The sequence below is a fragment of the Lithobates pipiens genome, unplaced genomic scaffold (genome assembly GCF_037356315.1).
Source record: "Lithobates pipiens isolate NorthernLeopardFrog02 unplaced genomic scaffold, aLitPip1_a1.2 Scaffold_13, whole genome shotgun sequence".
Classification (NCBI taxonomy): domain Eukaryota; kingdom Metazoa; phylum Chordata; class Amphibia; order Anura; family Ranidae; genus Lithobates; species Lithobates pipiens.
The window spans coordinates 123,849,684-123,866,964 of NW_027507718.1; the positions used below are offsets into that span (position 1 = coordinate 123,849,684).

Below are 17,281 nucleotides of genomic sequence, written 5' to 3' on the forward strand. Positions count from 1 at the left end.
CACCTGCTTGAGTACAGTTTTTGAATATAATGTAAACTACCTTAAAAACAATATATAATAATTAATTGTATATTACTTACTTACTTATGGTAATTAACCCCTTGCCACCCAGGACAATTCTGACACTTCTCTCCTACATGTAAAAATCATATTTTTTGGTAGAAAATTATCAGAACCCCCAAACAATATATATATACATATTTTTTTTAAGCAGACACCCTAAGGAATAAAATGGTGGTCGTTGCAACTTTTTATGTTACACGGTATTTGCGCAGCAATTTTTCAAACACGTTTTTTTAACTATTTCATGAATATATATAAAAAAAACACTAACTTTTTTTTTTATCTGAAAACAAATTTTATTTAACATATATATAATATATCTGTTACAGGCTCCAGAGCAATACAGTTTGTTATATAGTCACAATTTTTTAGCTCATCATAAATAGTATCAAACAAGAATATTCAATAAACACATCTACATGGTAGAAACAGTAAGCATCAACACGTGACATATGTGCAGAGATTTAACAGGAATCCATACACATTTACGCAGTTAGAAAGTCACATCACCTCCCCCGTTCACCATTGGCGAGTTACCCAACAGATGTTGATTCCATGGCACCTTGGTTATAACATTCGGTGCAGAACGAGATCTACAGAAGCCAGCTCGGGAGTACCCAACCAGGCTTCCCACAGCTTTTTAAAAAAAAAAACACTAAAGCCAGATTATTATAATTTTTTTTAATTGTGTAATGTGAAAGATGATGTTACACCAAGTAAATAGATACCTACCATACCTAACATTTAAAATTGCTCATGCTTGTGGAATGGCGCCAAACTTCAGTACTTAAAAATCTCCATAGGCGACACTTTAACATTTCTTACAGGTTACATGTTTAGAGTTACAGAGGAGGAGAGGAGAATTATTGTTCTCGCTCTAACGGTTGTGGCGTATGTAACCTGTGTGTATCTGGCTCTGATACTAGCCAATGCTTCACCAGCCACTGACCTCACTGCACGTCCCTGGAACATAGTTACTATGTACTCATTTGATTACCAGTACAGGTTATTGATTAGCATTTTCTATTTTCCTGTAGGTTCTGGAGTTGCACTGATGTCTAATCTAGAACAGCTTTTGCGTGGTGTTTGGAAGCCTGAGACCAATGAAATTCTTCACATGTCCTTGTGAGTGTTTTACTTACTGTATGTCCAATGTCATCTCTGCAGAGACAGCCTATTAGGGAAGACTTAAACGAGAAGTGTCAGAATGAAAAAATAAAAAATCGAATATACATACTCACCTCGATGCTACAGTATTGATATAATCCTTCCCTGGCTCTAAGCCTGATAACTGAGCAATCACATAACCACTGATCCTGACATTGTTGTCAGGATCCTTCCAGAGCCTGGAGCTCTGGGGCTTTAGCTTGCTGTCGGCTGATTCTGGGTCACAGGAGAGCACAAGTAAATGCATTCCTATGACCAAGGAGAAAAGTATGGCCAAAAAAGATTTGTTCATACTTCTCTTATAAAGGAGTTCTATAGTGTCACAGCATACACTTTTATTTTATATCATCAGCATTATAATAACAATAGTTACGTGTGACAATCCAATATAGGCTTACTTAAAAACTCTCCTTGCATGTCTTGAGTTTTGGCTTTCTGCTGAACTTAATTTGTACAAACCTATGCCTAAATATATCATATTTACAATGTACTTTATGTATTGGTTTAATTAAAAACAGAATACAAACAGGTATTCAAATATTTTAGAAGCTTAAAGGGGTAAATATATTTCCTACATATAGTGAATATTCTGTTAGTAATCTTGCTTTAGAACACTGGAAGCCAAAAACAGAACATTCCATAGCTCAATTTACCAACCAGTCTACCAACCGACCAAATTAACCCATCCAACAGTCTGCATTAAAAACAGGGGTTTAGTAGCATGCATTTGCAAACGCATTTTTAAGCTGCAGGGCCTCTTCATGGAACCCCATGTATTGCAGTCCTAAACTCTCCTGAATTTCTGAGTGTCTCCACAATGAAAGCACATGCATTAAATGGATAGATGAGGGGCAGGTGGGCCTGGAGGCAGCCGGGGACACACTGGGCCCCTTTGCTGCCAATGTGCTACATGCTGGGTGCCCAGTGTTCTCCTGTTCCTTTAAGGGGGATTGGGCTGCCTCCAGGCCCACCTGCCCCATGAAGAGGCCTTGGAGCTTACGCATGCGTTTGCAAATGTGTGCTAACTAAACCCCTGTTTTTAAGGCAGACTGTTGGACGGGTTAATTTGGTCAGTTGGCAGACTGGTTGGTAAGTTGAGCTATGAAAAGGCTCAACAACAGGGTTTTGACAGTTAAGCATGGGAGGAGGTGTACATAGAAAAGAGAAGGAGACTGAGGGTCGAGCCTTGGGGTATCCCTATGGAAAGAGGAGGAGAAGGAGTTGATAGATAGATCTGATTATATAGATATTTGTATAAAATACTGCTTTCTCCAATAAAGTGCTCAATAAATATAGATATATAAGTGAATTAATTTCATATTAATAGTGTAAACATTAGATAAAGAATATATAAATACAGGAAAGTCCAAATCAACTGCAAATGTAAGATTCACCACACTGGTCAACTGTGTAGAATTCTTGAGTGAGTAACACCACCAAGGAAAGAATTGTGCCACAGAGCCATATCACCATAAAGGGTAAATAAGCTCCTTACTACACCATTAGATCTCACACAGAGATCCCAGAACGCCTTGCTGCTCTACAAACACTCAAACTCAGATCCCAGAGATAGCAAACTCTCCACTCCTGAATCCACTCAAAGAGGCACAGATACAAACAGCATGTAACACAACAAGCAGACACTGCCAGAGTTTCAACCTGGCGTGCAGGATAATGTCACGTGTGTGGCCCTGTCCAACGTGTTTCTCCGTAACAAGCAACATCAGGGGAATAGAAGCAGTATTTGTGTTTTCTTCTTGATTGGTAGTGTACAAATCTGCTGTAACTAGTGCTTTAAAGATTGGATATACAGTATATATGTATATATAGAGTGAAAAAATAATAATGAATAAATTATATAATATATAATAACAATATAGAAAAACAAATTCACATACAGTACATGTGATTTTGGGTACACTTTATAAATCAAATCCTGGACTTTGTCTCACTGTTTCTTTTGAATGTCTTTTGTCTTTTTCTCCTGCAGCCCAACCAAGGCCAGTTTGTATGGAGCTATCCTGTTTACTCTGCAACAGGCCCACTGGTTACCTATTTCCAAAGCCAACCTCATCTTCTTTTTTACATTGTTCATGGCAGCTTGCAAGGTAAGAATCATAGCAGATTCAGTACAGGAGTAAATTAAAGAATGTTTTTATATAAATGTAGACTAATGAGGGGGAACTAGCAAATCTAATTCTTTTTATCAATAAATAGACTTAAAATAACTTTTTGGGTTTATTGTGTCATACAATACAAAATATTTTTTATTAAAATGTGAGAAAATCCAGAATTTTGAGTTGTCACCGAAACAATAATAGAGAAGAAATCTTTTACTTTGGGACGCTTGTTCCAGGCAGAACACTTCAGAGAGATTTCCTTTCACGTTTTTGTAGACAAAAAAACCTGACAGGAATTAAATAATTTTATTCTATTAACTGTATAATGAAAAAGCTGTTTTGCCATTAGATATACTGCAGTTAGAAATGAAACATTATGGGGGTTATTTTCTAAAAATTGAGAGTAAAAATCCGGTGCAGCTGTACATCATAGCCAATCTTTTAACTTTGGCTTGTTCAATTAAGGTTTAATTAATTTAATTATTTGTCGAATTTAAAGAAATGGAATCCGATTGTTTTCTGTGCATACCTGCACCAGAGTTTTAGTAAATCAACCCCATTGTATTCAGATCAAAGTGGCGGAAGGAATGACTTTCCCTACTGCAGTAGCTACTAGTAGTTTCCAGTGATGAAGTTTACAACAGTCCTAAGAAAAAAGCAATGCTTACCATAAAGGTGAACGTTGGGCTGGAGAAAAAGTTACCTTTGCAGTGTAGACCCCTCTGCACTGCAGGGTTGAATACAAATTTTTCCTCCTTTTCATAGGACCCGACACCAAAGCCTCTTCGCTTCAATGCCTAATCAATTGCAGGCACTGATGTCATCACATACGGTCGGGACTGGATTAACCATTAAGCAAAATAAGAACATGCTTAGGTGTTTAGGGTACCATAGGAAAGAGAACCTAACTGGCATGCCCTTAAAGTATATGTGTACTTTAAAAGTGCTCATTTACATTAGCTTTGCACTCTGAAGAGTGATCCGTGGTGGATTGGCATTTGACAGGAGACTGGAAGGCATTATGTCACGTTCTCACCTCCTGCTTTAACCACTAAAAGCCTGCACCACTGCGCAACAACACATATTGCGCATGGTTGCTGTGCAGCCCTGTTCACCTGAGGCTTGGAGCATGTTACACGTTACACCCTAAACATTGTGATTTCCCTTATCATTTCTAAATAAAAAGCCTCAATCAAGTGATTGATTTTGATCCAAATCTGTTAAAGTGGATGTTAGTATAGGTGTTAGAAGGGAGTGTGAGCAGCTTTCAGATTAGTTTAGTATAAGCTCAGAATTCCTCTTTTAAATAAATAAAATTAAAAAGTTTAATTATTTTCCCAAGAGCTTGGTGAATGTGGTCAAATTTCACTTTGCAAAGAATACCCAACCACATGCAAGGAAAATAAAATAAAACACTTATTGTTGGGTGCACACAATTTGAAGATGGTAAACTTCACCTTATTCTTTAAGCTATGGGGAAAATTTCCTAGTAAATCAACCTCTTAATGTATTTTCATTTAAGCAATGGGTGAGCCAAGGGGGCACCATTATTGGGCTGTGCTTAGGTAATCTATTGCCCCTAAACTGGTCTTACGTACAATGCAGGACCACTGGATGCCACTCAAAGAGTGTCGGCTGCCAGGGAAGTGAGGAATTACTTACTTTGATGTGGGATATCGTTGTTATGGCAGCAGCTAGCTGCCGTAACCCCGGTATCCTTGTGTTCGGACAGCGGTCCGGTTTCAGATAAAAATGGTCTGGACTCTGGTTGAGCATGGAGACAATTGAGGGGAAGATGGCCCCTACCCATCTCCATAACAATGCAGGGCGGAAGCGACGTCAAAACGTCACTTCCGCCCACAGCTCTTAAAGGGACATTTAAAAAAAAAAATGTAAATTAAATTTTTTTTTTATTGCATTTAAGTGTAAATATGAGATCTGAGGTCTTTTTGACCCCAGATCTCATATTTAAGAGGTTCTGTCATGCTTTTTTTCTATTACATTCCTTGTAATAGGAATAAAAGTGACACAATTTATTAGTATTATTTTTTTTTTAAAAACAGTGTAATAATAAAAAAAGGTAAAATAAATATGATTTTTTTTTTAAAACGCGTCCCATCCCGCCGAGCTGGCATGCAGAAGCGAACACATACGTGAGTAGCAACCACATATGAAAACGGTGTTTAAACCACACATGTGAGGTATCGCCGTGATCGGTAGAGCAAGCATAATAATTCTAGCCCTATACCTCCTCTGTAACTTGCAATATTCAACCTGTAGAATCTTTTAAACATTGCCTATGGAGATTTTTAAGGGTAAAAGTTTGTCACCGTTCCACGAGCAGGTGCAATTTTGAAGCGTGACATGTTGGGTATCAATTTACTCGACGCAACCTTATTTTTTACAAAAAAAAAAAAATTGGGCTAACTTTACTGTTGTCCTATTTTTTATTCAAAAAAGTGTATTTTTTTCCAAAAAAAGTGCGCTTGTAAGACAGCTGCGCAAATACGGTGTGACAGAAAGTATTGCAACGACCACCATTTTATTCTCTAGGATGTTAGAAAAAAATGTATAATGTTTGGGGGTTCTAAGTAATTTTCTAGCAAAAAAACATGTTTTTAACTTGTAAACAACACATTTCAAAAAGAGGCTCGGTCCTTAAGTAGATAAGTAAATAATGTACCTTATTCATCATCTCCTACACAAAATTAGCATTTAGCCCATGCAGCCCATGATTGCACCGGCCAACTTTTTTCTCCAGCCTGGAGTTCAGCTTTAACTCCCATCTAGGTCACAGGTGACTTAAAGGAATTTGTAATTACCTAAGCATATATGTAATATAGAATGATAAGATACAATAAAATTTAATTATCACATGTGATACCACAATGATTTTTTTCTAGGTGCAGAGGTGAACTTCCAACCTTCATTTAGATAAAATAATATAAGCCTATAACAGTTATGACAACTAGACATCAGATATTTTAAGGTCTTTTTAAGTACCCCAGGGCCCCCAGATACCTGAGGCAATCTGATATGAAAATATTGAATCAAGGAAGCAAAGTCAAGGGCTGGTCTTGGTTTCTTAGCGTGCACATCAGGTAGTAATAAAGGCCAGCTTTTGCTTCCCAAAGGAAGAATTTGCCTATTGGAACACCTTGTATTTTTTTTAGAGTCTTGATCTACTCCAAAAACATTCAATTTACAGGGACTAGAGGCTGTATGCATTTCACTAATGTTATAATTATCCGTTAATTTATTTAGGAAAAGCTTTTCTCTAAGGTATGTATAAACCCAATCTTTAAACTGCAGATACAGTTTAAAATGTTATTGTAATTTTAAAAATAATTTTAAATCTTCTTTAATCTGCAGCCTTTAGTAAAATAATATCTGGTGATCCTGCCATGAAAGACCTTGATGCACTTTTTGTTTAGGGAAGAATGCCCTTGTCCCTGTCTCCTAATTGCCCTTCTGCATTTTAATTCTACTTCATGGGTCTCCATTGGAGATTTTAGCAAAAGGCATGAAATAGTCTCATTGTACAGCCACATTAATAAACTGAAGGCAGCTCAGACATAGTCAAGGGAACATAATAAATCTTCACCTGAGCCGATTTTTCAATCGGCTTTAGGGTGCTGCCGCCGCCATCTCGGCTAAGGTAAACCGACAGTGAAGCTTTGCGGCTTCACAACCGGGTCCCTACTGCTCATGTGCGAAGCACGCTGCACTTTGCGAATGGCCCAGAGAAGGAGGAGGGGGCCGAACTTCTGGCTGAGTTCACTGCGGGAAGATCATCCAGAAGTGGGAGCAATTGCCTGTCATAATCAGGTACCTTCTCTGCCTGAAAGGTGCCAAATGTGGCAGCAGAGGGGGGGGGGGGGGCAGGAGGCAAACAAGCTTCTCCTTTTGGGTGGAGCTCTGCTTTAACTATAAATTGTTGAAATAATAAGTGAAGCAATGAAGTTTTCAGAGAGAAAAAACATGATTCACATGCTGCTGCTTGCCGGAGAGTCAAACTCATTGCCCCCATCTAAAAAAAAAAAAAAAAAAAAATGTTTTAGAAAGTTATATTTAAAATGTGCAAGGAAAATATACCGAAATAAATGGGAAAGAAAAAAGGGAAATGGGAAAATAGAAAAAAAGCCTAAAGGGAGGGGGACAGGAGAGGAAAGAGAAGGGGTGCGCCAGGGGGGAGGGAACCAATGCCCGCAAATGATGAAGGAGGTGACAGGTTGGGGCCATGCCCTAGCCACCTTGGTTGACCTCTACTGATCAAGAGATGGAGAGGAGTCAGGTTTTCCCAAAAGACATCCTGCGCCCAAGTAACACAGTAATTCCTCATAGGGGCCAGAATAGGAAAAGATCAAACACAGATAACACGTATCACAAAATTCTTCTTCTCTCTGATGGAAAGAGGCCGTTCCATGTGGTCAATATCATTGATTTTTGTCAGCCACAGAGAGATGAAAGGGGTGACAGGCTGTTTCCAAAGAGCTGGAACACACACCCAAGCTGCATTTAACAAGTGAAAAGAGACTGGGACTTTATATGAGGCCATGACCATCCGGTACATTGGTCTCCATCCCTAATTTATTGAAAGAAAAGGGGAATGGTGGCAAATGGGGCATTGGGACTTTGTGTGAAACACAACACTAAGGTAGAATGAGTCATCAAATATAGAAATATAATTAATATTTGTTTGATAACCAATAGGTGCACAATACAATAAATTATACACATATTAGAATAATAAGTATGGTACAGAGTAGATAAAACATGATTGGTCTCTCATCATAGTAAAATTAGTAGCATATTAAACACTGTAGCACATGATTAATAATAGTAGCATCAGCAGGACACCCAACATAGATATAACTAATGAAAATGATATTAAATCAAATTGATGACTCAAACAATCGAAACCCATGTTATACACATGATAGCTGTGACATAACATCAAATAGAACTCCTCGACGTGTTTCGTGGAATTTTGCCCATTCATCAGGAGCTGCTGAACAGGGAATTCCTATAAAGGATAATAAGGTAGTAATTAATGGTAATTAATTACATCAGGAAGAGAGGGAGCAGAAACTCTGGTCCTCACACTGTTGCCTATGGGTAAATAAGTAGAATTGTAGTAAGGCATATAGGATAATATTCTTGATGATAGGAGACACCAGGGGATGTGTATGACATCCCCCCCAGGAGCAGAGGAGGTGACCAAGTGGCAGCAAGGTGGGGCAACCCAAAAGCCATGTGTGGAAATGGATGCAACAAAAGTATCCCCCTTCTAGCACTGTAGTGTAGAATATAAACCCAAGGGGTAACTGTAATACATAATATTAAAAATAGTAAGCAGATGAGTAGTATATTGGGATCTACAGAGTGTAGGATGAAATATTGGAATAAGTGAGGAAAGAGTGAGAGGGCATGTGGACTTCACCTAGTGTAATTGGAATAAGATAGTGCAGGGGAATATGGGAAATATCAAACCGCCAGTAAAACAAATTGCCACAATAAAACAGCAGTGAATTACCTTATGTATGGAAAGAAACGTGTAAAAGATTGAAGTGAATGAACCACAGTGCATAAGATAAAGAGTCCGTGGATAATGGGGGTGTAAGAACCAGCCAGCCAGCCAACAAGGTCACACCAACGTCACGCTGGGTCGTGCTGTGGGAGAGGAATCGAAGGCAGCCACATGCAGGCAACTAGCACCTACATATAGGTACCTGATGTCTCCGCAACATTGCACGCCGGATGGTCAAATGACACATCGGCACGTGCCATCAATGTGACACCAGCCGTGCCAGTGCATAGGGGCATGGCATCGACGCACAGTCGGTGCAAGCCCCCAGCCCCCGCAACCAATAGGGTCAAGGGAGTGGGGGACAGCCCCGGCGTGCGTCGCAGGTCCCGGGAATGGATGAAAACCGCCCCCGAGTGCGAACCTAACAAAAAAAATAAAAACAAACAGGATATTCCAACGTTGCAAGTACCATAAATGGCAATTGATGGATGTCAACAGTGATACATGGTGTAAGCAAGATAGTTAGTGTTTCCATCCCTGTTACATTGAAAAGAGAAAATAGTTGGGATAGTTATGTCACAGCTATCTTGTGTATAACATGGGTTTCGATTGTTTGAGTCATCAATTTTATTTCATATAATTTTCATTAGTTATATCTATGTTGGGTGTCCTGCTGATGCTACTATTATTAATCATGTGCTACAGTGTTTAATATGCTAATAATTTTACTATGATGAAATAGACCAATCATGTTTTATCTACTCTGCACCATATTTAATATTCTAATATGTGTATAATTTATTGTATTGTGCACCTTTTGGTTATCAAAGAAATATTAATTATATATTTCTATATTTTGACTCATTCTACCTTAGTGTTGTGTTTCACACAAAGTCCCAATGCCCCATCTGCCCCCATTCCCCTTTTCTTGCATTTAACAAGTGAACCAAAAATGAGTATTTGTACCATGAGAGTGGGACCTGATTAAGATGAAGCAAATAGCACAGTGGATTATTAAGAGAAGGGGTGCGCCGGGGGAGGGAAACCAAAGCCTGCAAATGATGACGGTAGTAACGAGTTGGGGCCATGCCATAGCCAACTTGGTTGACCTCTGCTGCTCAGGAGATGGAGGGGAGTCAGGTTTTCCCAAAAGATTTCCTGCACCTGAGGAACACATTAATTCTGCATAGGAGTCAGAATAAGAAAAGGTCAAACACAGATACCATGTATCACAAAATTCTTCTTCTCTCTGATGGAAAGAGGCCTTAAGGTGTTCCATGTGCTCAACATCATTGATTTTCAGCAGTAAAAAATATGTTTTTTTTTTCTTTTTAAAAAGCTATTTTTTTTTCTCACTTTAGGCCAATGTGTGTTCTTCTACATATTTTTGGTAAAAAAAAAAATCGCAATAAGCATATATTGATTGGTTTGTGCCAAAGTTATAGCGTGTACAAAATAGGGGATAGATTTATAGCCTTTTTATTTTTTTCCTAGTAATGGCGGTGATCTGCGATTTTTATTGGGACTGCGACATTATGGTGGACACATCAGACGCTTTTGACATATTTATGGGACCAGTGGCATTTATACAATGATCAGTGCTATAAAAACGCACTGATTACTGCAAAAATGTCACTGGCAGGGAAGGGGTTAACACTAGGGGGCGATCAAGGGGTTACCTGTGTTGCCTATGTGTGTTTCTAACTGTAGGGGGAGGGGACTGACCTAGAGGAAGTGACGGATCATGGTTCCTAGCTAATAGGAACTCACGATCTGTCACACCTCACAGAACAGAACAGAGATTTGTGTGTTTACTCACACACGTCCCTGTTCTGCCTCTCGTGCCCGCGATCACTCATGGCCGGCGGTCATCGTGACTGTCGGCCAAGAGCATTGGCACCCCCCCCTGTACAGTAAAACTGTAAAATGATGGCGGCTGGTCGGCAAGGGGTTAATAATAATAATAATAAAGTAAACAGAGTAAACATAGTCAAAACATAGCCAGAGTTCAAGAACTGTAACGGATAGTCAGACAAGCCAAAATGCCAGGAATGTCAACTAAGCAAATATTTAACAGGAACACAGGAGAGCATCACTATCGATGTGACCAAGGCGAAGGCAGAGACCATCTGGGCTGGACGGCTTAAGTAGGCAGAAATGATGAGCAGGATATCATCAACAGGTGAATCACTGTGGAAAGATAGGAGCTGGAAATTACCCAACATCTGAGCAGCCAGCTCAGAGGAGGAAGGGCTGAGATCAGCCCTGACAGTACCCCCTCCTCAATGACCCCTCCCTCTCGGAGGACCACCAGGCTTGAGAGGAAAACGTCTATGGAAATCACGGAGGAGGACAGGGGCATGTACGTCCAAGGAGGAGAACCAAGAGTGTTCCTCCGGACCGTATCCTTTCCAATAGAAACAAAAAACACTCAAACATGAGTGTATATCCTCTGTGGGAATTTAAATTGGGTTGCCAGCACTCATTAGTAAGAGAGTAAAAAGAAATTTATTTAGAATTATATTTATTAGCAAAAAACACTAAGAAAAAATAAACTATAACATTACACATAAAAATGGATGTATACTGGAGGTATGTGACATATATACATGAAACAATTTATGACCAGCTCTATCGGGAATAGTCTGTACAATGAAGATAACCCATAACCCAACGTTTTGAGGTATATATAAAAAGTTGACCTCTTCTTCAGGGGTAATTTGTGGTCAGATCATGTAGGTCTGTAATAAGAAAGAGAGAAAAAAAAAATATATATATATATTCATATATCAATCACATATATAAATATCTGTGAGTATATGTAGTATGGGACAGTTTCGGTAGGTGGCCATATATACATTACAATATTGTACACTAACATAATCGTATTTCACAAAACAGAAAATACATATATATATATATATATATATATATATATACAGTATATATATATATATAAACTACTAATCGTGTATATGAACAATAAACTTCTTATAACATCCAAGGAGAGAGTCAATCTGCCACAGCTCCACAGAGGTCAGAGGGCACAAAGAATAGGGAGAAGTTGAGATGTATATGTAAAAGGCAAGGACTACTGGGGAAAAGTACACCCAAAAGTAGACCCTGCGTTCCCCTTGATTGATCTAGGATCCCAGCCGTCACATGGTATCACAAAGGGCACCCTCTGAAGGACACGCCATGCTCCAACTGACCATCTTAGACGACCGAAATAAGGAAAATACATAAAGGGTACCATATAATTGACTGCCCAATATAAGGACATATACATCAATTTCAAGTGGTGTCAAAGGACACACAAACTGAAATGGGGAACATACCCTCACTGCTGGTGCAGAATGTATATGATCACAGGTCTGGACCCACCTAACGAGACCAGGCTTGGATAATCCCTCAACGGGGGCAAAAGCCACAGATGTCACCACACTGAGGAAGTATGGTGTAATCAAAGTCTAAAAACATCAAATATGGACAGGCAAGTTAATGGCTTCATCCTCATAATCAGACAAATCTATAATTAACCATAGCAATTTATATCTGTATAGCTTACCAGGCCAGTCTCTGTGTATCACAGAGCCATGATCAGCTGCAAGCAGGAGGAGGTGCTTGTGGTCTGCCTGTTATATACATGTACGATACGATATGTACGATACGAGCGGACACGCTGGATCTGCGTCGCAGGATAATGACATGGGCCGACTCAGCGCACGCACCTTGGGGCTCCGCTCCTTGCGGAGCGTCGCAATGCAGGCACACTCCTCCGGCATCTCGGTTCGAGATTGCCGATGTGTACCATCACATGGATGACATGTGAATGCGTGGTGGCGCCGCGCGTCATCCACTCGGGGGGCACCTGTCAAACTGGGACACGCCTTGCTCCAACGATACCAAACACAGCTCAATTAAATTGAATTTAATTAAGGGGACTTTGTGACGCCTGTATATAACAGGCAGACCACAAGCACCTCCCGTCAAGAGCATCAATGGCAAGTGGATTGTCACGCAGCTGCAGCGGAATCAAGTGGTTCGATACAAAGGCAGCATCTATGAACATGCCTGCAGCCCCCGAGTCAATTAGAGCCTGTATCTCAATGGACAACTCAGCCCAAGAAAGGGTAACCAAAACCAGGAGCTTATCCTTCAGCATAACTGGGTATGAAACAACACCTAAGGTCTGTCTGTGACAGGACCTCAATGTTCCCGGATGGGTAGTACAAGACTTCAAAAAGTTACCTGCCTGGCCACAATAAAGGCACAATCTCCCCTTCCTCCTAAGGGTTCTCTCATCCACAGAGAGACGCATGAAGCCCAAGTGCATGGGTTCATCTTCACTGACCGACTCGGTACCAGGAGGCATGGGAGGTGAGGGAGGCAAGGATGGGACTGCAAAGCTCGGAGACAAATATACAGGAGGCTTCTGCAAGTGCTTCCTAAAAGAGAGTTTTTCTCTGAGTCTGGAGTCAATGAGGATGGCAAACGTGATCAACTTCTCCAGCTCAGTGGGTATATCTCGGGCTGCTATCTCATCTTTGATGGTATCCGAGAGACCATGAGAAAAAGCAGCCATGAGGGTCTCATTGTTCCAAGCAACCTCTGCTGCCAGAGTATGGAATTCAATGGCATAATCGGCAACAGTTCTCATACTCTGTTTGATGGATATGAGGCACTTGGCAGCAGAAGTGGTGCACGGGGGAACATCAAATACCCTTTTAAAGGAAGCCACAAACTCAGGGTAACTCAAGACAACAGGTTTTTGCGTCTCCCATAGAGGGTTTGCCCAAGGCTCTCTCAGAAAGCAAAGATATTATGAAACCTACTTTTCTTCTGTCCGTGGGAAATGCCTGGGGTAGCATCTTAACCTGTAAAAATGGCAATATCTTAAAAAAAAATTCAAAAGTCCTTTTATAATCAAATAATAATATAATATAATCCAATATAAATTGTCAGTAGTTGATAAAAGATATGAACTGATCAGAAAGATGCGTTTTATCGCTGTGATGAAAAGCTTCCACCAAGGATCACCCTGTACGATGAAATCTCCCCTATGGGAATGCACTCACCAAAACGCCAAGAAATTTGCACCTTTAAGAGATTGATAATTCCACCTCTCATCAGCACCTTTATCACCATCCACTAGATGTCAGTATACCATTTCAATAGGTCTCCAGGCTCATGTGAAAAAAATATAATGTCCACATAGTGTAAACCCGTAAACATATTTATTAATTTCACAAAGCCCCCCTTGTATAAAAACTGCATACCAAAATCAATATAAAATGAAGCATGAATCAAAATAAAGTGCACTGTGCCTGTCTCAGGAGGGATCCTGCCACTGGAAAGAGCTCCCACCATCCGCTGGATACAGCAGATGTGTGTCTGTTTGATTTCCTGCTGGCTGGACCGCACTGCTGGAACGCACGCATCACTTCCGGTAAGCCACTTCTCTGACGTGTTTCGTCATATCCAACTTCGTCACGAGGGCGTCGTGTTTGGGTACTCTTTGCAGGGTGAAGCCTAGGGTTTACATCTACTTTAAGGTGAATGCACACCTTAAGCTAAAATATAGTTTTTTGTCCAGGTGCCTGTTAGAATCAGTAACATTTTGTCCCCCTATTGTCCGTAGGTATAGCTGTTGCTTCTTCCAAGATTTTCAGAAGCAGATTTAGAATGCACAGGGTGAAGTGTTTTATTATTATTATTTTATTATTCATTTTAGTGCTGCTCCATATACAGTCTATACATACTGTATACTAGGTAAAGTGAAAACTCAATTTAATGAATTTATAGCCCCTATTCACCAAAATCCAGCTCACCCTTTATTGCAAATTTTAAAAACACTGCAATAGAAATGTTTATATTTTCATCATAAAATATCTAGTAAAGATTCAAACAACTACTATGACTTGTTTTCCCAGATATTCATGACTGCTACCCATTCCCATGGATCACCTTTCGCTCTAGTAGAAAATGGCCTTTGCCTTGTCCTTTTCGGCTCCCCTGATGGCGTCCATGAGGAACATGACCACCATCATCACCACCACGATGATCATGATGTGTCCCATGCAGCAGGAAAATCCAAAGAAGAACTGAATGAAGGAATTCGAAAAAGGAAAGTGAAGAAAGCAGAATGAAGACAATACGTAGTCTTCAATGGGTCATTATGACTCATAATAAAACAGTCCTCATGTCAAACCTCAGCCTTTTATATTGGGACTTAATGACAGAAATATGAGTTTTTCGTATCTGTCCATGAATTTAAAAATGTTAACTGCCAGAGAAGACTTGTGAATGTTTTTAGTATTTAAACATTTTGTCTCCTGTACCAATAGAAGTTAATTCTGTGTTTGAGCATTTTGAAAAAATAGTACCCCCTTGTAGAGACAGATGAAACTTCCAATTGGCTAAGGTTTCTTAATTATATATACATTACACTCCATAGTAATGCGTCTATGGGGGAGGAATCAAATTAAAGAAAAGAGTTCACAAATTTTTAAAATAAGGTGCAATTTCTCAACTTTTAACATAAAATATATGCAGGTATTCTAAGAACTATTTATTTTTTAATTGTTTAAATATTATTTTTTAATGCTACATAAGGCCTTTATATTTAATTAATTTAATATTATTTTTTTTTAATTAGAAACTAGAAGTAGTCACAGTTTCCATCAGTGGAGTTGTTACTTCACTAGCTCTTTCCCACTTTACTGTCAGATGCGAGAGCACAGAAACCTTCCAATAACAAGCAAGTCCTGTTTTAGGCATACATTCTAAAGCACTGAGAAACAAAACAGCTTAAAACATGCCTGTCACTTATATTGGAAAGAAATACTTTTTGACAAAAATCAATATCTAATATTAATGTCACTCTAAATGTATCTCTGTTTTTTGGAACTTTTAATCATAGGTAGGTATACATGGCCAAAGTTCTAAATTCACCCAAGAATAAAATACATCAATATGTATCAAATGCATCAATGCAAACTCTGCTATTTAGATAAGGAAGCAGTGCATTTGCTATTAGTTATTAGCTTCCCATTTCTCAACAAAAAGGATTTTGAATAAGAATTTGATCTGCTACAATTAAATTACCAACAAATTGTGTGTGTGTATTAATGTGTGCTTCCAAAAGTTGCACTTGTTTGTTATTACTCCTTTAAATAGTCCTAATCCTTTCTTAGATGTTATATCATGCCATTAAGTTAATTAAGCCTGTTTATGGCAACCCTAAAACTGGCCATACACAGGCTGGCTTTCCCACAATTTTAACCACTGTCAGTCGAATCAAAGTTCCAATTGACCAAACACAGAAGCTAGTGGCTTTGCTTGACCTCATGGATATGCAAAAAAAATTTGCCTTGATCAGACCTTGTGAAAATATCCCATTGCGTTTGACAAAATAGCCATAGTTTTTCTGGATTTTTACATAACTGATATTGAAGTTGTCAATTTATAGCCCAAATTGATCAAAATTCAGGTGATCAAACAAACTCATGAATGGGTAGATTTCTTGGTTTCGGGAAACCATTTTCAATCAAATATTTAATTCCCAGTGGATCTTAAGTGGTTGCAGTTGACTAAAAATTGCCATGTGTATGGCCAGCTTTAGGGTATGTAGTATAACTGATAGAGTTAGGTGGCATGTTCACGTTAATAAAAAAAAGAAAATACATGATGTGTTCTAAAAATGCACAAACTATTTACTGGTTAGCATTTTAAAAGTTGTTTTTAAGAGAAGCCACTCATTTTGTGAAGGAAGAAAATTTTAAATCATGGTGTTTTCTATGTTGCTAAACGAAGCATTTCAATCACATCTGTTCATTTGTATGATGAATATAACATATGAATCTTTTTGGAGAAGAAAGATTTAACCTGTTGTGTCTGTCTTAATTTTTTGATAGTCAGTTGTACTTAAAGGGTTAGTTCACCTTTACCAAAAACCTGACTATGCACATAAGAGGTGCCTGTAGATAAGAAAAAAAAAAAAATGTGCAGCTTTGACTAAAGTTGAATAATGCTCTAACAATAGGTATTGGCCATTTGCACACCTCTGGACGTCTATGAGAGGTCCAGCTATTACTGCTCACCTTCACCATCACCATCACAAGAGCAAGCTCTCAAAATCTGAGCTCAGCGCTAATGCATCAGGGGAGAGAAAGCACATGTAAGGGGGTTGAATCAGAGCTTAATCCTGTGATGGTGGAGGTAAGCAGTAATGATTAAGCCTTGCTTAGCAACATCCTGGGAGTTTGCAGGTCAAGATTCATGAGGTACGTAAATGGTCTACATCTATAGCAAGGGTATTATTCAGTTTTGGCCAAAGTTGCACAGTTTGTTTTTCCTCTACAGACACCCCTCATCTGAATAGGCAGTTTTTTTTTGTTTA

The 17,281-nt window shown here is 39.1% G+C and overlaps 1 protein-coding gene across 1 annotated transcript in view; it reads left to right on the plus strand.

Annotated features, from left to right (window-relative positions):
- The window catches only part of TMEM38A (transmembrane protein 38A), a 50,243-nt gene extending 33,477 nt beyond the window's left edge, over positions 1 to 16,766 (plus strand). Inside the window, exons 4-6 of the mRNA XM_077475504.1 lie at positions 1,101 to 1,188; positions 3,221 to 3,338; positions 14,814 to 16,766. Coding sequence (XP_077331630.1) covers positions 1,101 to 1,188; positions 3,221 to 3,338; positions 14,814 to 15,029 — 422 coding nt within the window. The 3' untranslated portion in view covers positions 15,030 to 16,766. The remainder of the gene's footprint in view (positions 1 to 1,100; positions 1,189 to 3,220; positions 3,339 to 14,813) is intronic.
- The last annotated feature ends 515 nt before the right edge of the window (positions 16,767 to 17,281 follow it).